The following is a 25518-nucleotide window of genomic DNA, read 5'->3' on the forward strand; positions in this document are numbered from 1 at the left end:
TTATATCTAGGCTCTTTTTTTGATCATGGCTTTCAGGTAGTCCGATAATTTTTAAATTATCTCTCCTGGATCCATTTTCTAGGTCAGTGGTTTTCCCAATGAGATATTTCATATTGTCTTCCATTTTGTCATTCCTTTGGTTCTGTTTTATAATATCTTGATTTCTCATAATGTCACTAGCTTCCACTTGCTCCAATCTAATTTTTAAAGTAGTATTTTCTTCGGTGGTCTTTTGGACCTCCTTTTCCATTTGGCTAATTCTGCCTTTCAAGGCATTCTTCTCCTCATTGGCTTTTTGGAGCTCTTTTCCCATTTGGGTTAGTCTATTTTTAAGGTGTTATTTTCTTCAGTATTTTTTTGGGTCTCCTTTAGCAAGTCATTGACATGTTTTTCATGGTTTTCTCACATCACTCTCATTTCTCTTCCCAATTTTTCCTCTACTTCTCTAACTTGCTTTTCCAAATCCTTTTTGAGCTCTTCCATGGCCTGAGACCAATTCATGGTTTTCTTGGAGGCTTTTGATATAGGTTCTTTGACTTTGTTCTTTGTTCTTCTTTGTCACCAAAGAAAGATTCCAAAGTCCAAGTCTGAGTCTGAGTCCATTTTCACTGCCTGGTCATGTTCCTAGCCCACTTACTTGACCCTTGAGCTTTTTGTCAGGGTACAGCTGCTTGTAGAGTAAGGAGTACTTTGTCCCAAGTTTGAGGGGCTATGCTGCTGTTTTCAGAGCTGCTTCTATGAAGCAAGCTCTGCCACACCAGCGCTCCTTCTCCCCCAAGAACCACCAACCAGGATTGAGGCCCAGATTCAGGCAGGGCAAAGCAGGCTTTGCACTCCCGCTCTAATCCGCTGCTTAATTCCTCCCACCAGGTGGGCCTGGGGTTGGAAGCAACTGCAGCTGTAGCTCTGGAAGCAGCTTCAGAGCTGCACCACCCCTGCCACCCCCAGAGTGGTAGCCCACCTTGAAACTCCTTTCATTCTGTCCTAGAAGCTTTTCCCACTAACCTTCTCTGTTGTTTTTGGCATTTGTGGGTTGAGAAGTCTGATAACTGCCACAGCTCAATGACTCAGGGCCCTAAGGCCTGTTCTGCCCAGGTTCCTGTCTTGTTGGTCCTGGCACGGTACATGCTGGGCTCTGCTCTGCTCAGCTCCCAGCTCCATGTGATAGACCCTTCCCAGCGACCATCCAGGCTGTCCTGGACTGGAGCCCTGCTTCCCTCTGCTATTTTGTGGGTTCTGCAGCTCTAGAATTTGTTCAGAGCCATTTTTATAGGTTTTTGGAGGGATCTGGAAGAGAGCTTAAGCAAATCCCTGATTTCCAGCTGCCATCTTGGCTCCGCCCCCCCCAACATCCATTTTTTTAAATGAGGAAACTGAGACTCAGAGCAATTAAATGACTTGTCCAAGAAACAAAATGATAATTTATTAAGCACCTACTATGTGCTGGGAACTTTGAAAATATTGTTATATTTGATCCTCACAACAACCCTGGGAGGTAGGTGCTACAATGAATCCCATTTTATAGTCAAGGAAACTGAAGCAGAGAGAGGTTATGTGACTGGCCCAGGGTCTCACAGCTAATAAGTATCTAAGGACATGAACTCAGGTCTTCCTAATTCCAGGTCTAGGGCTCTATCCACCATACCAGCCAGCCTCCTCAAGGCAATACACCCAGTAAACTGTTACAGAATAGACATTCAACCTCAGATCTTCCATATACAAATGCAGTACTCTCTCTACCACTCTACAATTTCTCTGATGTCTTCTCAAGTCCCTTCTGAGAATAGAGCTAGACTTAACATAAATCAGATGATAATGGTAACTGAAAGGAACTTAATATAATGATGTTACTAAGTATAGTTGTTTCTTAGATGTGAAACACAATTAAACAGATGGCCACATTCTGATAGGATCAGTCCATAATTGATAGGGACCTTCACTTTCGGAAATGACCATAATTTCCTATTCCTCAATGAGGAAGATAAAGGGAGTATGGGAGAGGGGACCTGGGGGAAGTCACGAGGAAAAACTCAACCCTATTTTGAGACAAGAATCTTAGCTGGGAAAGAAGGAACAGAGAGAGGGGATATAGCCACCCAAAGGATTACTCATGCTTTTGCCTGTAAATGTAATTTACAATGAGAGCAAGTGCTGGTCATTAGGAAGATAGAAACAGCTTGAATCACTTAATTAAAACACTGCTGAAAACCGTTAGCTCCAAAAACCATTCTGCCCATAAGGCTGTGGAAAGCCAATGGACTATTTAGAAACATCTTCCTTCGTAAACTTTGATTAGCTCTGTTCTTCTGAGGTAAGAGCATAGGGGGATTCTTATAGGAACTGGCTGCAGTGGACATTGAAAGCTGAACCAAAGGCCACTGCCCTTGCTGTCGTCCACGTTCAAAGCCCCAGAAGATAAGCAAGCACATACATGTCATAATGGTGGTTCTTACAAAAGCAGTGTGGTTAGTAGAAGTAAGGAAGGTTAAGTTGTACTTTTTATTGCAAAAGCTAATTTCAAAGTAATTTTTAAAAGTTCCTAAAATTTAAAATTTAATGAAAGAGCTCCACAAAAGTACCCAACATTCTACAACACACTTCTTCCCTAAAGCTACAATCCATCAACGAGTATTTATTATCAGTGTAACTGAGTAAAACTAAGTTACTTCACTCCCTTCATTCGTGCTGTGCCCATTGGCAGACTGGCAGATCTTTTTACTAGAGAGGTAATAATAACAAAAGCTCATATTCATATAGAACATTTAAGACTGGCAAAAACTTTTGGATACATTACTTCATTTGATATTCACAACAACCCTGGGAGAGAAGCGCTATGATCGCCGTTTTACAGAGGAGAAAACCCAGACAGGGTTAAGTGACTTATTCAAGGACACACATCTAGGAAGTATGTGAATTGTATTTAAAACTAGATCTTCCTGATTCTAAGCACGGTGTTCTAACCACTATCCTATTTTATTTTTATTTATTTATTTTATTTATTTCATATGTATATACATATTTATATTATTTATATATTATCTAATATATGGATATTATTTATATATTTATTTACACATATTTATATGTTTATGCTATTTTTCCAAACAATTTTTGTCTATGGATGCCAGGAATCCTGGGTTTCAAATAAATAGTAAGGAAAAATAATTCCATATAATTTGAATTTTCTTTGTATGCTCTTATCCAATGATGTTTTTGCTCTATTGAGTGTGTACATTAGGGCCATATCAAGTTTGAAGGTTGCAATTCTGTTTGCCATACCTTTGTAAAATTTGGACAATAAATGGCACCATCACTAAGTAAGTTCTTAACTAAACAAGGGATAGAGGCAATAGCAGAGAAAAAGATCATTTCAATTAAATGAAATTGTAAGGTTTTTCAATGAATGATATCAGGGCAACCAATTAAGGAGAGAAACCATCAACTAATAGAAAATCTCCACATCAAATATGTTTGATAAAAGTCTAACATCTACAATATGTAAGAAGTTAATATGATGGTAAGAGAAAGAGAGCCATTCCCCAATGGATATGAACAAAAAGCTCTCAAAAGAAGTGTATGTTATTAACAACCAAATGAAATATTGCTCCAAATAACTGATAATGAGAGAAATGCAATTCGAAACAACCCTGAGGTTTTAATCCCAATAATTATTCACATCTAGCAATTTGGCAAAGATGGCAAAAGATGTTGGAGGATCTAGGGAAAGACAGATACACTAATATACTTTTGGTGAATTTGTGAATTGGTCCAACCATTCTTTAGAACAATTTAAAATTACTCTTAAAAGAAAAAATGTTGCTAAAACACCCCTAGTCTTGGACCAGTGATTTTACTCCTTGACATATACCCCCAATGAAGTCAAAGGCAGAAATCAAAGTCTTAAAATACACTGAAATTTTCATTCTTCAGAGTTTCATTTGTGTTAGCAAGGAATTTGAAATAATTGGAAATAGCAAGGAATAGGAAAAAAATAGCTAAAAAGTTATGGTGTATGAATATTACCATGCCATAAGAAATAATGAATATGAAGAAAACAGAGAAGTATCAGAAAATTTAAAAGAACTGATGAAGAGTGAACCAGAAAAGCAATATACACCCAATACCCATTAACAATATAAACAGAAAGGATTACAACAAAACTCAATGCTGTGTGATAATAATGACCAAAAAGCCCTAGAAAAGTGATGAGTGAACATATCTCTCTCTGCCTCTCTGTCTCTCCCTCTCTCATTCTCTCTCTCTCTCTCTCTCTCTCTCTCTCTCTCTCTCTCTCTCTCTCTCTCTCTCTCCCTCTCTCTCTCTCTCTCTCTCTCTCTCTCTCTCCCCATTGCAGAGATGGGGGTCTATGAGTTTGCAATTTTGCATGCATTATCAGATTTGGTTAATGTGTTAATTTTGCTGAATTACTCTTTCCATTTTTTAGTCTTTGTTACAAGGGATGACTAATTGGGTAGCATGTTGGAGGAAGGGATATATTTGGAAATGGAAGAAATATAAAAATAAAAGCCATCAATAAAAATTAAAATCATAAAAGTAATCACTCTCCGTAGCTACTTCGCAACCTGTTGTGAAACTCCAATGAGATAATGCTCAGGAACTGCTTTGTAACCAGAAATAAAAACTATTATTTTGTCAAATATATAAAATGGACTTATTCCTTAAGAATAGATTTGGCTGTGCTAACCTATATGATCACAATATTAAGGAAATGCTTATTTCCAACCTACAATAGCCCTCAAAAGTCTTTCTGATACCTTAGTATCCTTTCAGCCAAATTTGAAAGATTGGAAACAATTTATGCAATGTTTTAAAAATAATGATGTGCTAATGTGTGGTGATTTCATATTTATATATTTATTCCATTCCAGTATTCTTCAAAATAGCTAAATTAATGCTCCTGTCCATCATTATACTCAAATTTGTAGTTACATGGCAGCTTCCTTACTCCAATGTAAAGTAGTGAGTAAAACAAAGTTTGTTATTCACTCAAAATCATAACACACAAAACAGCTAAAGGAGCCCACACAGAGCAGTCGTAGCATCTGTGTTCTCCCTTCCCTTCCCCTATCATTCAATGACATTAAACATCTGAAACAAAGATAGAGGCATACGCACAAAGGGTAGAAGAAAACCCACTCCTCTGCCTGTCCCACCAGACATAAACTCCAAGAGACCGAAGCCATAACATCACCAATAGTATCATAAGTGATGGGATGCTGAGAGGTTCTCAGACACGCAGGACGAGCAGAAACAGCTGTTCCCATGTCATGGTGAACAGCAGCTCCCTCTTCTATCCTATAATCACTGATTTAGTGCTAGAAGCAACCTCAGAGTCATCTTGTCCAACCTACTTAGGGAAAGAGCAGTCAGATCTTTAGTCACTTTTAGGATATAAAATAGAAGTACCTTTTTATATGTGTTAACAAAGTAGCCAAGAGCCAACGAGCGCTGACATCCAGAAAGATCTGCTTCTGCAGATCTAACACCCTCTACAACACAAATTTAATTTAAAAACCATTGTGCTCAACATGAATTCAACGTCAATAATAAGGAAAGATATTTCTACTTATTAATGTTTATTCATTCATTTAATTCTCTGTATGAACACTTACTAATTTTTCTCAGGGGGAGAGGCCTATGATTCTGACAATACGGGGAACTCCCAATATTAAAACTTTCCCTATTTACGTAACATAGCAGCCATTGTCTATGGCTTACAGTCTTAGAGAGTTGCCTGGGACCCTGAGAGGTTAAGTGACTTGCTTATGATCATACAACCAATATCAGTTAATCTGTCAGAAAGCATTTATTAGAGGTCTACAATGTGGCACACACTGTGCTAGTCACTGAGGGCAAAAAATAAAAATGAAACAGGCCCTGACCTCAAGGAGATTACCTCTACATGTACTGGGAGTATATGTTTAAAAATACATATGTGTGTATATATTTATATGTGTATAGACACAAATATATGTACATATCAAAACATACACAAAATAAATACAAGTTGTTTATATATGTATATATTATGTATAATGATAGGCATACTTTGTGTGTATATATGTATACATACAAAATAAAGACAAGGTATTTATTTCTATATATATTATATATAATAATAGATACACATTTATGTGTGTGTATATATATACATATACACACACGAAAAAAACCACATACAAAATAAAGTCTAAGTGATTCAAGGAGGAGGATTTAGCAGATGGGAGGATCAGGAATGACATCACATATGAGGTAGAATTTGAACACAGCTCTGAAGGAAACTCGAGAGTCTAAGAAACCAAGAAAACAGAGGAGTACATTCTAGACAAAGGGAAAGGTCTGTGAATTAGTACAGACAAGAAGATGGAGGGTTGCATATGGGAAGCAGGAAGAAAGCCAGTCTGGCTGAAGTAAGGGGACAGTGAAGGGGAATCATATGGAATAAAGCTGGAAATGTAGGTTAGATTGAGGTCATAAAGGGCTTTAAGGCATGGAGATACTTATGGATCTGTTCTCAGAATGATATTTTTAAATAATTGAAGGAAATTCTAAGTTTGAGTTGGGGGAGTGAAAATAAAAACATAATTTTTTCCCATCCAAGTTCATAGACTACCCTCTGAAATCTATCCAGGAACCCTAGTTAAGAACCTCTGTCCTACAATTAAAAGGAGATGAACCTAGGTCTTACTGAATCTAAGGCTGGTCCTCTATCTGCTATTCCAGTCTAACATAATTGCATTACAAAATATAAAACTTAAATATGTACTTTTTAATTCTAGTAACAGGATTTCTCCTCCTCATTCCCCATAGCTAGATGGCTCCTAATAGTTTAGCAGGCCTGGGTATCTTGCTTATTTTTTTTCTTATGGTCTCCAGTAGGGTTCTGGATGCCAAAGACAAAAATTTACAGTAGCACTACCTTACATTAGCGTAGAACCTTATACTTTACAAAGTGCTTCCACCTCTCAGTTAATCATTTGCTCAAATGAGATTCTGCCAAATGCTTTGCAAATCTTAAAACACTGTTTGAATGCCATCACCATCATTATTAATACCTCCATTATCTCATTTGGTCCTCACAACAATCCTATAAAACAGCAGTATTGTCATCAGACAGATGAGTTAAGAAATTTGGGTTTCAAGGTGTTTGATGAGTCGCCCAAGGTGACAGTGACAGAGTGAGGATCCACGTCAATGCCTTTTGAAGCTAAACAGAGCCCTCTCATTCCACTCTGTCAGGTGTTCTTAACTTTTTTGTGTGTCTTAGACCCCTTTGGCAGTCTGGTGAAGCTCATGCACCTCTTGTTAGCATAAAGTTTTTACATGAATAAAATAAAATGTATGAGATTACAAAAGAAACCAATTATATTGAAGGAGGTAATCAAAGTACCTTGAAAATCAAGTTCACAAATCCCAGGTTATGATAATCTTCACATAATACAGAAACATGAAAAGAAAGTAGCAGATTTCTCTCACTGTTTCATGATTAATTTTTTGGTTATAGATTTTAAGATTTTAATACTTTTGAAATAACTGCCCTTTTTCACGTAAAAGAAGTGAGTAAACAGTTAAAATTAAAGCGAGGTGAACAGAAGCAGGAGAACAATTTACACGGTAACAGCAATATCGTAAAGATAATCAACTGTGAAAGACTTAGTAACTGATCGATAAAATGATCCACCACAATTCTAAAGGACTCATGATGAAAAAAGTGCCATCCACCTCCAGATAAAGAACTGATCGCTGTGAAGATTAAAGTATATTTTCCTTTCTTTTCCTTTTTCTTCAGAACTTGGTTAATACAGAACTATGTTTTGCATGATTTTAATGTATAGGATGAGTATTGTATTTCTTGCCTTCTCAATGGGTGGGAAAGTGGGTGGAGGGAGGGAGAGAATGTGGGACTAAAAATAAAATAAACTTTTTTTTAATTAAGTTAAATTAAGCTTGTTTCCAGGATTGCATTTTCTTGGAGATTTTTGTGCATGTGCTGGTGTTCAAGAGGTCATCAAACTCAGGAAATTGTTTTTGATGTAAGTTGATAGAGATGAAGGAGTAAGACAAATACAAGGCCACAAGACCCAACTTCCTCCCCACCAGATTTGAGAGCTGAGAAGTCAATACTTACTAATCTGGTTGGTAGATGCACTATAAAAGGCATTGACTGTGGTTGGATTGGTGAACCACCTGGAGAGAGAGAAAGAAACACAACCAACAACAACTGTCATTTGCTAGGCAAGTACCCAAAAGAACACAACACAAATGTTGAACTTTGTTCAATAAAAACAGGAGAGTAATGGTCATGTGGTACATCAGATTAGTCACATCGGTTCAATGTTGCTCACTTGTGCTGATCACTGAACAATTGTCATTCCAAGCTGTATATAATTCAGCTATATTCAATGGCTTCCAAAAGGAGGAGAGTAGGTTTATTGGGCTTTAATAATTTCTAAACAAAGTTAGTGATTTTGCTTTCGAAAGGGAATAAGCTAAGAGCTCTAGAATTTGAAGCACTCTCTTCACAGATAAGAACAAAGCAATATCGTGGGCCTCCTGGACGTACCAGGGTAGGCAAGTCTGTGCCTGGCAGGATAAGGACAGGCTTGGGTTTCCCAAAGTTCTTCACTCCTACTCTGTTGGTTAGAAGTCTTTGAGGTATAGGTAAGGACAATTAGGCTAGCTTAGAGAGGAATATGGCACTGGCATTTCTACTGGGTCTGCTGGGTCCAAACTTGCTCGTGTCTCCCCCATCAGAAAGAAACCCTCACGTGATCTTTCCATCCTTACAAACTATAATCCTATATGCCCTTTATAGTTAAACTTGAAAAAGTGCCTCCACTTTCTCTCCTCTCACTCTCTTCTTAACCTTTCACAATCTGGCTTTCACAATCTGGAGAAACCTTATCATTCCACCAAAATTGCTCTCTCCAAAGTTACTAATGACCTCTTACCTGCCAAATACAATGATCTTTACTCAATCCTCATTCTCCTTGACCTCTCTGAAGCCTTTTCCCATTGTTGATAACTCTCTCTGATGGTTCAGAGAGAGTGTAAGTAGCAATTGTTTCTGTTTTGGTCAGAAACCCCAAGGGTCTTTCCCTCCCAAATGGATTTTTTGGTGGGAGACTAGGTAAAAGAGGCCATTCTTTGCCTAGTTTTTACCTAGCCTTAATCACTGTATGGGCATTGCCTCAGACAAACTGAGACCTGGGGAAAGACCTTAGCATAAAAAGTCCAAGGTCTCCCACTATATCTGGGGCCATCTCCAGTCCTGATCCAAGTCTTGCCACTGGACCCAGATGGCTCCAGAGAAGAGAGGGAGACTGGTGACTTTGCACAGCACTGCCTCACTTAAATCCAATTCACTTCCAAGTCAAGATATCACCTTACCCATATCATGGTCTTCTTTGAGAACAAAGGACAAGAAACAACAACTCTCTCCTCCTTAATACTCTGTTCTCTCTAAGTTTGGGGGATACCACTTCTCCTCATCCTCCTCCTTTCTGTCTGACTGCTCCTTCTCTGTCTAAATTGTTGGATCCTCTTCCAGATCATGCCCTCTAACCATGAGTGTCCTCCAGAGTTCTGTGCTGGTCCATCTTATCTTCTCCCTCGATACCACTTTACTTGGTGATCTCACATCTCCAACTGCCTTTTAGATATCTTAAACTGAATGTCCAACAGGCATCTTAAAGTCAAATTGTCCAAAACAGAATTCACTATCTTCTCCCATAAATCCTTCCCCCTTACCTTCCCTATTATTGTAAAGGGCGACACATCCTCCCAGTCCATCAGGCTAACAAGCTAAGAGTCAACCTGGACTCCTTACAGTCTCTGTCTCTCTCTCTCTGTCTCTCTGTCTCTGTCTCTCTCCGTCTCTCTCTCTGTCTCTCTCTCTCTCTCTGTCTCTCTCTCTGTCTCTCTCTCTCTCTCTCTCACACACACACACACACACACACACACACACACACACACACACTGCCCTCTCATATCCAATCTGTTGCCAAGGCCTGTCAAGTTCACCTTTGCAAATACGTCCTGCCTTTTCCCTTTGACACTGCTTTCCCTCTAGCGCAGGCCCTCATCACCTCACACTTGGGTTATTGCAATAACTTGCTGATGGTCTGCCTGTCTCAACTCTCCCCTGATTCCAATGTATTCTCCATTCAGCCACTAAAGTGATCACATCACTCCCTACTCAATAAATTCCAGCGGCTTTCTATAGCCTCCAGGATCAAATATAAAATATTCTGACATTCAAAGCCCTTCACACCCTAGCCCCCTTCTACCTTTCCAGTCTTCTGTCATGTACTCTTTGATCTGATAACACTGGCCTCCTGGCTGTTCCACAACAAAACACTGCATCTCTTGGCTCTGGGCATTTGTTCTAGCTGTCCTCCAAATCTGGAATATTGTCCCTCCCCCACCTGATGAGTTTCCTGACTTCCCAACTAAAATCTCATCTTCTATAGGAAGTCTTGAATTCCTCTTAATTCTAGTGGCTTCCCTCCATTATTTCATATTTACCCTGAATACAGCTTACTTGGTATATGTTAATTTGCATGTGGCCTCCCCCGACTAATTGTAAGCTCTTTGAGGGCAAAGATTAACTTTTGCCTCTTTTTATATCCCCAGGGCCTGGCACACAGTGCGTGATTAATAAATGTTTATCAATCGATTGCTTGCTAAACTGTTTTGCATAGACGCTGAACAATTAAATGATTAAGATTTTCTGCTACTATTGTTTAAGATCTCTCACCCCTGTCAAAAAAAAATAAAAAACCTCAAATCATTATTGTTTATATTGTTCAAAAACAGGCCTAGTTTCTAACTTCTTTCAGTGCCAGCCTCTCTAAACCTTCCACAGGACCATGGAGTTATTATACCATTTGTGTATGTCTAATCTCATATCAGCCTGAAATCAGAAGATATTTTAGCTAAAGGCCAATTCAGCAAATCAGACCACTGATTCTGACCCTCAGACTGCTTTGCCCAGCTCCTATGCCTGCTGTCAGAATGACATTTCCTTCTCCTCAAGTCAATCACGGATTACAAGTCTTTCTCAGCTGTTACCTGAAACGACACCAGCTTCTCTATCAGTGACTAGTAAATGTTTCCACCAAACTGGGATTAGACCAGAATTAAATTCATTTGCTTTCAGCCTGAGTTCTCTGGATGGCTTATTTTTCCTGAGAAAACGAATTGAAATTCTCAGTGATTTGGTTCTCAGTTGTACAGTAGAAAAAGGAATGAGAACCAGGGTTTAAATCCAACCTCCAACATTTCACTTAAGTTACCTTGGCCTCAGCTTCCATAGCCATAAAATGAGATCCTTGGGTTAGAAAGCCTCTGGGATCCCTTCCAGTTCCACATCTGTGATCTCTGGGACTCTTGGTACAATCTATTTCATCAGCTGGAGCTACCAGGAGGATTTTAAAAGCATTGCATTTGGGTAAAGCACAAGGAACAGGGGAAAGTCAGGTTGTTAGAGGAGAGCCCAATTCAGGCTGCCATTCTGTGAGTTCAGGTTCAATGCTGGGATGAAATGAGGCCCACTCTTGGATCATTGAACAGTTGACAAAGGAAGGTTTATTTAACACTAACATAGAAAAGATGTTCAGTGAGGATATAGTATCATTTAGCTCAATAGACATGGTTTCCCTCTTCATCCCCAACACAGGAGTACCTTCTCTGCAATTTATAATCTTAGAGAATTACCTAGAACCACTGAGTGTGACTTGCCTGGGGTCACAAAGCCTGTATGTGTCAAGAATGGGACACGAACCCAGGTCTTTCATCTCCAAGACCACTCCATGCTGCCTCATATAGGAAACTAGGTAATTAATCTAAAGTCCTTATGTGGCTCTTCAGCAAAAAGGCTAATGGGAAGGGTGGTCATTTCCATCTGGAAGGAGGGATTCAAAGATGGTTGGAGACAAAATCTGCTCCACTCAGGAAAAGGGAGAAACCCAAAGGAATTTTGGAGACAAAATCTGCTCCACTCAGGAAAAGGGAGAAACCCAACGGAATTTTGGAAGCCCTTGCTGACTGGGAATGGGTGGAGGAGGGGATATACAATAGCCAATTGCAAGTGAAAAGTGATGCTACCTCAAACTGAATACAACCATGAGAAGTTAAAGTCTTATCTGGGAGAAGGAATCTGTCTGAATAGAATTTTGTGCTTTCTCTGACTGTCTCTGCTAGTGGGACCTGGTAAATGGATCCCTTCTCCCCTTCCTTGCCCTCCCCTACCCCAATTCTTGCTGCTAAAAGGACATCACTCACCCTTGGAAGTTTCCTAATCTCTTTAAGCTTTGTTTACATACTGTATGTATTTATATAATGTGTTTTGTCTCCAGATAAAGATAAGCTGATTTTTATTGCATGCTGAGTGACTGTTTACTATAAAGGAACAATGGAGAAGGGCACGGAGGAATGCAGGAACCAATAGCCCTAGACTTAACCTTGAACCTGTATTGAAGTGCCCACCCCACACCCCTGAAGACACAAATGAAGGGCTTCATTAAAACTGTAAGGTTTTACCTAAATGCAAACTGCTTTTGTTATTGTTCCTAAAAAACCTCTGCTGACCAATATGCCAGCAACAAACACATTGTAAGCTCTAGTTTTCATATACTGTGTGAGAGAATATAATACCAAGTAAGTAAAAGCTCAAGAAAATGAAGATCCTTTTAAATGGGGATTTGATCTATTTGTAGCCATATTTTAAAAGGTAAAGGAACCGAGTCTGAAAGTGTTTTGTTATAGCAGAAGTGAGAATGAGCTAATAGGAAAACTGCTTTAAAGTAATTGCTGAAAAAGGAAATGATGGGGTGAGGGAGAGAAATTACATTCTGACACGCTGAGCAGTGGGGTAAATCCTTTATTTTTAAACTGGCTGGTAATGTGACAATTTGCAGGATGGGACCCTAAATGTATATCTTTCAGGGATAACCTGCCAATTAATTTCATTCTTGCTGACATTTCCCACCTTGTGAGGGACCTCTTCAATGCACATTAGTGCAGCTAAAACGGATTCCAAGAGAATGAAAGATAAAGGGTGTTTATCTCCCATGCCCACAAAGAAGCAAAATGTTATTTCAGTGCTTTACAAGCATTCATATTGGGTTAAAGGAAATACAGAATCATGATCTACTGTTCAAAGTAAACTGCTATAGAGGAGATACTTCAGAATCAGCCCCACTCAATTAACTCATGCATTTTCAAAGCTCTGAGATGCCTATTAAAGTCAATGGGCATCATAAAGCTAAAACCCCATGCAATGCCTCCAAAAAGATACCAGTTGGCAATACCCAAAAAAAAAAACTTTACAACACTATCTGGTTACTGCACAGAGAAAGCCCCCAACAACCTAATGCTGCTCTCACTGGATGTGCCTGTCTCTAAGACAACAGGAAATAGCCATATTGCTGTGGATCTCTAAGATACAGAACCTCCCAGAACAAAATGTTCTTGTTTATGAAAGTAATACACCTAAGACCAAGGTCAAGTCAGCGTTTATCTGATTTTGCAGATGACTAACCTGAAGTAAATCAAGTGATTTGATTATGGCCATATTGCAAGGAGGAGTCAAGCTTAGGTTAATTGCCTTCAGTTCTTGGCTTTGTAGTTTTTGAAGAAAGATAATCATAAGAATATTACAAAAAATCATCATCATCACCCAATGATTTCATGGTGGAATAGATGCTCTGAAAGTGCCATCAAGGATGACAGAAAGGGGCAGCTAGGTGGTGCAGTGAATAGAACATTGGCCCTGAAACCCGGAGGACCTGAGTTCAAATGTGACCTCAAACTCTTGACATTTACTAGCTGTGTGACCTTGGGCAAGTCACTTAACCCCAATTGCTTCATCCCTCAAAAAAAAATGACCAAAAAAGTAATCTCTTCAAAGAATTTTAAAATAGAATTTTATGTAATTGCAAAAGAAAAAAAATTAGAACTAGAATTAATCTAAATGTCCAAAAACAGGGGAAAGGCTAAATAATTTTAAATACATTCATATAATGGTAGGAAAAGATAGCGTGGCATAATAGAGAATCAGCCTCTGAGTCAGGAAGAGCCTGGGCTGAAGTCCTGACTCTGACACATACTAACTGGCGTCCCTAGCAAGTCATAACTTTTCAGCGCCCCTTGCATCAAAGATTACTCTATGTTGCAGAACAATTGCAGGTATATCTTGGAGGTAAGCTCCTCTCTCTGAGTTCCCTATTCTGATTAAATTACAAGTGTGGTCCAAAATATAGAATCAGAAAATGGAATCCATACTACGATCATAGGAGAGGAAAAGTCAATGAGCCTGAAGGGCCAAAGAATCCTAAATAGGACTTAGAAAAAAATGACTGAAAAACATTTTGTGCCTTGAGAGTAGTTTAGCTGCATGTGAACAGTTACTGAACAAGTTTAGTTTGCTGTTCAGCATCAAGTTTTTAATAAAACATTTAAATTAAAATAACAATAGCTCACTACGAATCACTTCATATTTGGTAAAGTGCTTTGCCCCCAAGCAGACTGTGAGGTAGCTATTTCAAGTAGCATCATGACTGTTTTGAAGAGAAGGAAACTCATATTCAGATATATATAAATATACTCAAGTTTGTATCATAATTTAAAGAATACTGGAAAGTGATATTTTATCAATTTTTAAATTATGTCAGATCTGACATATTTAGCAATTTTTGTAGTCTTCACATGCACACATCAATAAACCGCTTATTTTTATTGAAAATTTAAAACATTATAGGATGTGGCCCATTGTTTAAAGGCAACAGGCTAGAAGGAAGTCTTCATGTCTGGCTAAGTGAGCACTGTCTATCTCTCTGGCCTGTAAAAGAAAGATGGCTGCTCTATAATCTCATGATGATGACTGGAGAACTCTCAGTTTGACCTGGACCTCCTTTTCTCCACCCCTTTTACACCAAGTCATTGATTAAAATAATTAAACAACCTTCCTCAGCGTGCTCAGTCTGCCTCTGTTTATTTTTCACTTAACAACGCACAACTAATGTACCTGATTCCCTGACCCCTGGGATTAGACGCTGGCTCGCGTAAACATGCAAGGCTTTATTGCAGGGATGGAAAGACCCTGGATATGTCTTCTAACTCCGCACCCAATATACACAGGACAGTGAGCAAGCCACCGATACCCCAGAGTATTTCCTCTATAAAAAGAATGATTCTGCAGGCATCGCCTGTGTCAGTTCTAGACAGATGTCTCAGAAATGAATGGCATTCTAGGGCTGCCTGCTCAGGGTCAGCGATTCACCGTCTAAACCAGTAAATAGGCCTATTTTGAGCAGAGGATCTGGGAGGAGGCAGAGCGAAGTGTCTTCCCTCTTTTAACATTGGTGTACCCTCCCAAGCCAGAAGAAAAGAATCAGACACATACAAAAGACAAATAGAAACCAGCTCTGAAGAAAGAGGCACGTTTTTTTTTTAAATTTCACCTCCAGAATATAATTGTGTCTTCATATCATCAAATGCTAAGTAACCACAAATACAGCTGCTAATCACCAATATACCCTCAGCATTATTTTTAAGGTAAACCCTATTGTCTACCACGCAGAGGTACGGATAACTATATGAGAAACTGCTTCCATTTCCTTCGTAAATAACATTTGTAAAGGCAATGAAGTGAAATAGTGTAAAAAGCTTTGTTATCTCACATATGAGACAAAGGAAAGAGTGGGTTCTATAAGATATTGAGGCGTCATACTACGAGTTACCAACAGTCATCACAGCTTTTAAGGCTAATCAGGCATGGAAAAACTGCTAACAGACGTGTAAATCCGGCGTTACCTCCGGACCATTCTGGTGGGGTCAAGGTGGAGGAAGAGAAGGACTCAGCCCAGGCGGAGATATTGCAATGAAGGGACCAAGGACGGGCAATGAGGGAAAGAGGCCAATTTTAGCAAAGGATAGGTTTGTTTATCTGCTACTTTTCAAGATTTGGTAAAACAACATTTTTGCTTGCAATCTATAGAAACTACAGTTTTGTACTACGAGGAGAAAAATTATTCAACCTCCAAATTTATTCTGTTCCCCGTGTGATCTAGGAAAAATTATTCCATATGTATTTGTCAATATTGGGAGGTATCAGAAAAAAAGGGGCCGAAACAAACTAGTAAAATCAGGAAGACATCTAGGTGTAGTTGAGCAAGGAGAAGATTAAAGGACGCTAAACTGACATTTTGGAAGTTAGAGAATCAGGACGGAAGGCCTGGAGTCCGAAGGTGTCGATCAATCGGTCAACATTTATTAAGTGCCTACCACGTGCCAGGCAATGCGCTAAGGGATGAGGATGCTAAAAGAAGGAAAGGACAGTCCCCGCCCTCAAGGAGCTCACAGGCTAATGGGGGAGATCACCGGTAAGAAACATGATTTGGGGACTAAAAACCAAGAAATCAGTCAGTGTTGAGAAAGACAAACAGGTCTCGATGGTGGTAGCAAGCAAGGATCTAGAATGCTAAAAGATAAGTTTAGCGCTGGTCCTGAGGCAAAGATCTTCTGATCTGGGTGCCCCCTCCACCACCAAATCACAGTATTTTTTACTTATAAAGGACCTCGGTAGACATCTAGTTCAACCCATTCAGAAAGTGATATGTGCCTCCTGCCAGTCTCCAAAGTGATGGACGTCAAGGAGGGCAGAAGCTATGTAAAGGAGGAGGGCGCTACAATCAGAAGTAACTCTGACAATACCTCGATCACTTCCTTGAAATTCACAAATCCTTTCCAACGTTCTACTATTTTCCAGCATCACCTCTAACCTCTTAAACTTATTTGTTCAATTTTATTATTATTATTTCTGAAGGTCTTTTGAATCTTTCTACTTGACAGATTGGAAGAAAGGCTTTTTCCCCACCTGGTTGATTCTGCTTAGCTAAAATCAGAGACAACTTCAATATTTGCTTTTTAATCTTTCAAAGTGTGCTAATAATGTTGTAGGTGTTTACTAAACCAGAGGGTTTCCTTTTCAATAACAGAAATGCTAGTTTCTAGAGCTTTGGGGTAAAATATCCCCAACTCAGCTTTTACTGCACTGGGAAAATTGTTCTCACCCATTTGCAGTCTTAAAGGTCACAGTTTTTGTCATTGTTTTCTTCTGTCTCTTCCCACCCATCTGCTTGTCCATTTCATTTTACATATATACATATTGCATATGTATGTGTTATAGACATAGATACACATGTTTTTACTCACTCTGTTTTGGGAACTTCTTTTCTTAGCCAGAAGAAATCAGATTGAGCTAAATACTTGCGAGTTTGCAGGACATTGCCAAAATAATCGCTTTCTGAAAATTTCATCTGAGAAAATAAATCACAATCATCATTGTTCAAAGTGAAGACAACAGAGGCATATATTGAAAGAAGATGACCTAAAGTGAAATGTCAATTCTTTCTCCCCCATCAGAGGAACTGTGTTCACAGCAAAGGAGTTTTCAGGCATTTCAGTTCCAATATTTTTAATGGACATTTGTGTTGGATTTTTTAAAGGAATAATCAAAATATAATTTGATGATTTCCAAATCACAGTAGGAAATAACAGAAGCTGGGGAAATTTGCAATATACTTTATTTCTTTAATAATTGAAAAATACATTTTGACTTGTGAAAAGAAATAGTTACTTGTTTTCAGTCTGTATGCCTTGGAGGAATTCTTGGACTTTACCAAAATACGTGAATTGTAGTGTCCTGTTTTTCAGTAGCATGCATCTATTTCATCATAATTCATTTTAGACAAATTTCATTATCTATTTCAGCAAATAGCATTAATTCATGAAGGGAATAAAATTGCCAAAATAGAAATTCAGAAAACTCTTTTCTTAGACCTCTATCAGAGTAAAATAATATCTTCCCCCCAAAATGGAAGAATTTCTTCTGGACTTATCCATTAACCCCAAAAGAAGATTCTGTTCTTTAAAAATCTGTGCAACTTGGAAGACATAATGTTAATCGCTGTTTACCCTGGAAAATCAGAAAATGAATGCTTCCAAAGAAGATTTTCTCCTAATGCCAAAAGAGCAGAATTAAGTCATTGCTTTGGAGGAAAACTGTTTTATTGCTTTTCTTTCCAAATATTTTGTGCAACCCTCTCCTCTAGGCTAGCAAGACCTAAAGAAGATGTTATTAATGATACTTGGTTAGCAATGTTCTAACATGCTTGGTTAGAGAAAATACTGCTCGGATATGTAAAATACAAGTGAAATAAATGAAATGCAACCTAAAACTTAGAATCAAGTTTAATTAGCTTCTTTATTGCCACAATTCTGACAATTTGCTCAACTTTAAGCCTTTTTTTAAAAAAAGTGAAAGTAAGATTGTACTGCGGTATGAAATGAACATAGACCTAAAAGTAAGGAGACCTGAGACCTAGTCTCATTTTGCTTCACAACCTTGATCAAGTCAACTTATCTAAGCTACAACTTCCTCAACTATAGAATGAGGGAATTGGCCTAGATGACCTCTAAGCTCACTTCTAGTTCTAAATCTCTGACACTAGGACTATACTTAATTCAACTAAACTCTATTGAACAAGCATTGATTAAACATCTATGTTTCCAGGACCGATTCTGAGTGCTGGGAATATACAGGCAAAAATGAAAGCAATTCCTGCCTTTGGGAAGCTGACATTCTCCTGGAAGAGATACATGCTACTAATTCTGCCAACAGCTTATTTTATTTTTTGAAACTCAATCCTCAATTATTCTTCACCAGAAATACAGGACAGAGGTTGTCTCATATTCCTCCTTTATCTGAGGCAAAACACACTTAAAATTCAGGAGTCAAGACTTCGGGCAGCTAGGGGGTGCATTGGATAAAGTATTAGGGCCCGGAGTCAGGAAGACTCACCTTCTTGAGTTCAAATCTGGCCTCAGATACTTACTAGCTGAAGGACCTGGGCAAACCACTTAACCCTGTTTGCCTCAGTTTCCTCATCTGTGAAATGAGCTGGAGAAGGAAATGGTGGACCACTCCAGTATCTTCGCCAAGAAAACCTCAAATGGGGTCACAGAGAGTCAGACATGACTGAACAATAACTAAGTTAAGAGTTACCAGTATCTTCCCAATGATTAAGATTATTTTTTAAAAAATATTCAAATTATATCTGAGGTTCCTTTGAGCTCTAACATTCCACAATTTAATTCAACAAGTCTTTATCTAGTATCTACACTGTAGAGATTACTCACTATATTAGACCTAGGAAAAGATTCAAAGATTCAGCCTAATAAGCAATAAACATGACCAAAATTAACGTGACAAATCCAGCAAGATTTGGTAGGAATAGAAGTGAACAGAAGGGCAGCACAGGCATAGGGAAGTGTGAATACAATTCTATTACTAATTGTTTTCAGATTCATAATCTAGTAGTAAAGATGACACCGATAACAACAGAGGTTCCTAGGAAAAGTGTAAAATCCATGATAAGTGGCTTTTAAGACAAATTCTAAGCTGTGGGGATGGGGAAAATGTTCATGAAAGAAGATGTCATTAGATAGAACTGTGTCCTGAAAGTTGCATAGTATTTCAGCATAAGGGCAGGGTGCGGCATGCAGCGCAGGAAGGGTGCAGGAAGGTTTGAGTGGGCTCAAAGAGAAGGTGACACCAGCCATAGGAGCTGTTATAATCACAAATGTAGAAACAGAAAGGAACAGGGCAAGTTCCAGGAAAAGTAATAGTACATGAAAGGAAGAAGACTTATCACCTAACTAGCAAGCAGGCAAAAACTATCTGAAATATTAAGTTATAAACAAAAGGTAAGAAGGAATAAAAAATTTCTAAAACTTTAAAAATTTCTAAAACTGCAAGCAATTTTACGTGTGTGTGTTGACTATCTGCCTAAATGTCTGCCAATCTATTTCTCTATCTAGATAAAAGGGAATCTATTTTAAAAGGAAATGACTCCTTCCCTTGCCTTCTCTTTCTTTGAGCCTTCAGATAGCATCAAGTAGCCTTGAGACTTCCCACGATGGTTAGGAGGAAGAGCAGGTCCTCCTGTTTCTCACCCTGGCCAACAAGGGGCCATGAACACATGACGACTAAAGTCTATGCTCTGCCTAAGTGGACCTGATCCTGGGTTTTTAGGCTGCTTCTTCTGTATTTGTTTCTTCCTGATTTTAGGTGAAAGAGGAATGATCCTGAGATGGATGTACTCAGGCTTGGTGGCTCCCTTGTGAGTTGTCTAGATAGATAGATGATTGGTACATACATACATACATACATACATACATACATATAAATACATTCATAGATACATAGGTATAGAAATATATGTAACTGAGGGCTAGGAGAAATGGTGTGAACAAAATATGTTCAGAGCTGCCATTCCTGATTCCTGTTGACCATGAGTGACTCATTGTTTGGGTAACTGCGGCTTGATGAATCCTCTAGCTGCTTACAGTGACTCAGATCTAAAGAGTGCTTTGTGAATAAGAAAGCCTTTCCCTTACTGATTTTAAAATGGCTGTGTTGTGAGTTCAAGAGGTTAGCTTAAGTGGTCGTAGGTGCTTTGGTCAAGCTACGGGGAGGAGCCCCCATCAACTACTTCAGCCCTCCTAGAGAAGGATGGCCACTGACAATCCAGCCCATCCTAAGGCCAGGTTCTTCCTCCACTTCTGGCTCCCAGCTAAGAAATTTGTTCATCATCCTACCTTTGGTCACCTTCTCCAAGAGAAATGGAATAATTTCCACAGACTGTACCCCTTGTTGCCAGGTGGTTCCAATCAAAGGACCCAAAATCACTGAACATGTCACACTTACAAGACAGAAGCCGAGCCTGGATACATCTGTCTCGGTATCATTACTCTTTCATCTGAGATCAGGAAAGAACAAACAAAACTGCCTAAAACCCAGGATCGAGCTCACTTAGGCAGAGCATGGGCTTTAGCTGTCAGGAGTTCATGGCCTCATGTTGGCCAGAGTGAGAAATAGGATGAACTACCCTTCTTCCCAACCCTCATGGGAAGTCCCAGAGCTACATAATGCTGTCTGGAGACTCAAAGAAAGAGAAGGAAATGGAGAGAGTTAATCCATTTTTAAAAGCCCACCAGGTTATCTGATCTTCTCGGTGGCCAATTACTGTTGGTGACTTCATCAACAAATAAAAATTAATGGTTTCATCAACTCCCAAAATGCCCTTCCACAATGAGTCACCAAAAGTGGCCAAGAGCCTCATTAGCCCCAGAGCTCTCAAGCTCTGACTCACATCTGGCCAGCAGAAATCAGCAATGGCAGCTGTGTTCATGCCTTGTTCAATCCCTTGTTCTATGTATATGTCAAATGAACATATAGTAAACTTTAAGAAGAAAAGGCAAAAGAATCAATGGCATAAGGCATCTGATTATTTCCTGCTTGTAATGGACTTTGGTAATATTTCAATTAAATCTTCTGATGATGGCTTGCCAGAAGACAATTCACTTTTGGGGTTTTTTTTGGTTTTTTGTTTTTTTGAGGGGGGAAGGCAGGGCAGTTGGGATTAACTGACTTGCCCAAGGTCACACAGCTAGTAAGTGTGTCAAGTGTCTGAGGCTGGATTTGAACTCAGATCCTCCTGACTCCAGGGCCAGTGCTCTACTCACTGCGCCACCTAACTGCCCAAACAATTCACTTTTAAAATGTTTAATAGTACAAATTATATTAGATAGCTGGTTTCTTGCCCAAACCAGGAGCCCCTGCCTGGGCTGTCGTTATGAAGATTTTTGGGAAATGTGCAAATGTTTTGGGAAAGAATATCATTATCTCTGCTTTTAAAAAAAATCCTCAAAAGTGCTGGAGAATGTCAAAGTGTTTTATAAACATTTTACTTATTATTCATCCTAGCAATCCTCTCAGGTTAGAAGGATAAAAACTGAGGCAAAGAAATATGAATGGTGGCACAAAGTACCCCTCCTCAAATTGTCTTGGCACTTTGGACGTCTCCAAAGAGAGGCAGGGACCTAGCACAGTGGGCCTGGAGTCAGGAAGACCTGAGTTCAAATCCAGCCTCAGGCACTTACTAAGCTATGCAACTTTAGGCAAGTCACTTAACCTTTGCCTCAGTTTCCTCAGCTGTAAAATAGAGATAATAACGGCACCTAAATCATGGGGTGGTTGTGAGGGGCAAAAGAGATATTCATAAAGCATTTATCATAATTCCTGGCACATAGCAAATAATTAACATTTGCTCTTCCCCCAGTGCATTTACCACCTGCTGCTTTTTATTTCAGTTATTTCTGGACATATCACACCTTCTATTAGAATACAAGCTCTTTAAGGGAAGGAGACATTTTATTTCATTTCAATAACCCAGCTCTTTGTAAAAGTACCTAGAACATATTGGTCACATTTGGGAAGCTGAGTTAAGTTGCCCTACATCTGTAGAGATGTTAATATATCAGTATGTAGAGAATAATTTTTTAAATGTGCACATTTTTCTTACAATAGGAGATTAAAAAGTTAAATATCTGAAGATACTTTCTATACATGTTACTATCAAAGAAAGAAAAACCATTAGGATTCAAACGTCAGACACCATTAATTCAATATCCCAATATACTTAGAACCTAGAAACAATGGTTACTAAATCTTGACTTGTTCCTAATCCTCATCTATCTATAGTGCTCCATCCTCATAATTGTCAAATATGGGCTGCTTTTTTGCTGGCCAAATTAAAAAGAACCTATTTTCGCCATAAATTATAGGTATCTATCTGTTGGAATCCTGAAACACAAATATATAATTTTGTTTAACTTGACCAACTACCAAAGTAAAAAAAATTTTCTCATTTTTGCCAAAAGACTCAGGTCAAAATAATATGCTAGTGGTCCTATTTCTTCCTTTATTTCTAACTCACATAGTTGATGGAGTGCCAGTTGGCTGTTCCTTTGAAGTGATGATTACTACATGCATGACATATTGATTCAAGATTTTCAAAGAATGAGAATGCAATAAAGGAACTTTAATATTGCTTAAAATTTTACTAAATACAATTTGCTCTTTCTTTCATAATTCAGAAGGTACTTCTGGGTCAAGAAGAAACCTAACATTCTCATTTTAACATCAGTTGACTGAATCTCTACTATGACATATCTCAATGAAGCTTCTTAATATCAACCAACTTACTTTTCATTCAAAGACAAAAAAATATATAAACAAATCAGAATTGAAAGGGAAAAATCTGATTATTGGAGATGTTTACATTTAGGAAAAATGTTCATTTGCTATTTACATGACAGAAGCCGATGTTCAAATGCACATTATTCTTCGTTAAAATAATCTTATCAGAATCCATTAAACTAATCCTTATCATTTTTAAAATAAGTTTTTATTGTTGTCTATTTCTTATATCATCATAGTTATCCCCAGTATCCTTCCTCCATACCATCCCAGAGAGCAATCCCATATAACAAATAGTATTTTTGAAAGAGGAAGAAAGAATCAGCATAACTTCTTGGTCCAAAATGGTCCAAAAACATGTGCAATGTGTAATACCTTCACAAAGGAGTGTGTTGGGGATGTCATCTTATAGTTCTTCAAGTACTGTTTGATCTTTACAATTTTGTTACATTCACATTTGATTTGTTGGTGTGTGATTGGTCTTTCTTTTTACGTTGTAGTAGTTATTGTCTATGTCATTTTCTTGGCTCTTCACTGCTTCATACAGCTCTTCATGATTCTCTGTGTTCATCACATATGTCATTCTCACAACATGGCAATGTTCTACTACATTTTGATTAGCCATTCTCCAATTGATGAGAATCTACTTTGATTCCAATTTGTTGCTATCATGAAAAGTGCTGCTATAAAAATTTGGTATAAGGGGACTTTCTTCCTATTGATAGCTTCCTTGGGGGATAAGCCCAGTACTGCAGTCTCTTGTTCAAAGGGTATGGACATCTTAGTCACTTTATTTACATAATTCTAAATTGCTCTCCAAAATAGTTGTACCATTTCACAACTCCACCAAATTGTATTAGTGTGCCTATCTTTCCACAACCCTTATAATATTGAGGATTGCCATTTTTATCATCCTTATCAATTTTCAGGGCATGAAGTAAAACCTCAGGATTGTTTTGATAGGCATTTCTCCTATTAATAATGATTTTCAGCATTCTCATTTTTTCATGTGCTTGAGAATATTTTACAATTCTTCGTTTGATGTTTGTTCATATCATTTGGCCATTTACCTGTTGGTATCCTCCAATGCTCCAGAGTCCTCTTCTCTTCTCTCTCTATACTACTTCTCTTTGTAATCTCATCCTCTCCCATGGATTTAATGACCATTCTTAAGCTAATGATTCTCAAATCTACCTATCTGGTCCCAATCTGTCTGCTAACCTCCAATCTTCTATCTCTAACTTTTTTTCAGACATCTCAAATTGGATGTCTCCTCTTTACCTATCTTTATGCTTTCTTTCCCAATTTTTGAGAATCATTTGTGAAGTATTGGTACTGTTAGTTCTTTAAAAGTTTTATAAAATTCTCCAGTAAATCCATCAGGACCAGGAGTTGCTGGCGGTGGTTGTTCCCCACCCCTCACCCTCTTGGTAGTATTTCATTGGGCAGCTAGATGGCATGGTGAGTATTCCTTGTTATGCAGACATTACACACACACACACACACACACACACACACACACACACACACACACGCACATATACATATATATACATATGTATATATATACACATACATATATATATGTTCAGGTCCATTAAAATCTGTGAAAGTACATTCTCTTTACAATGTATAGAGCAGAGGTTCTGGAATCAAGAAAACTCGAGTTCAAATCCTACTTTAGACACTTACTAGCTATGTAACCCTGGGCTAGTCACTTAACCTCTGTTTGCTTCAGTTTCCTCGTCTTCAAATGGGGATGATAATAAAACCCACTTCCCAGGATTGCTGTGAAAATCAAATGAGATAAAAATTGGAACCTGCTTAGCCCGGCATCTGGCACACAGTAAGCACCACATAAACTTTAGCTATTGTTAGCATTATTATTAGTCCCCTTAAAGCTAGATTTAGTTCATTTTCTGAGACTGGGTTATTTAAGATCTCTTTGGGGCCTTCCAAGAGTTTGGGTATTTTATATTTTTGAAAATCCTCCTCCATTTTGCATTCTCAGTTTTGCCAGCATGTAACTGTGTATAATATGTTCAACTAGGTTTGTTTTCTTCTGGTTTTATTGTGATTTCACTTTGTCCATTTACTTCGTTTATTGATTTGATTTACTGTCCTCTTCTTTTTCATCAGATTAGTTAAAGGATTATCAGCTTTATTAGTCTTTGCAGAGTCAAATTTTAGTTTTATTTGTAATTTCTATGAGGATTCTGTTTCTAATTTGTTTTTCCCTAATTGTAATATCTCCTCTATTGTGCTTATTTTAGGTTGGTTTATTTGATGGCTCTCTATTTTTAAGATGCTGAGAAATACATATATTCTTTGCCATCTCATTTAAAAGATGACATAAGTCTTTAAACTCTAATTTCTCCAGCAGTTGGTTC

At 38.3% G+C, this 25518-nt stretch overlaps 1 protein-coding gene across 1 annotated transcript in view; it reads right to left on the minus strand.

The window, feature by feature from the left end:
* The window catches only part of PHEX (phosphate regulating endopeptidase homolog X-linked), a 272352-nt gene that overhangs the window by 53950 nt on the left and 192884 nt on the right, over window positions 1-25518 (minus strand). Inside the window, exons 14-15 of the mRNA XM_036746177.1 lie at window positions 17239-17342; window positions 8150-8208 (exon numbers count right to left, since the gene is read on the minus strand). Coding sequence (XP_036602072.1) covers window positions 8150-8208; window positions 17239-17342 — 163 coding nt within the window. The remainder of the gene's footprint in view (window positions 1-8149; window positions 8209-17238; window positions 17343-25518) is intronic.

Source organism: Trichosurus vulpecula, chromosome 2, assembly GCF_011100635.1.
Source record: "Trichosurus vulpecula isolate mTriVul1 chromosome 2, mTriVul1.pri, whole genome shotgun sequence".
Taxonomy (NCBI): Eukaryota; Metazoa; Chordata; class Mammalia; order Diprotodontia; family Phalangeridae; genus Trichosurus; species Trichosurus vulpecula.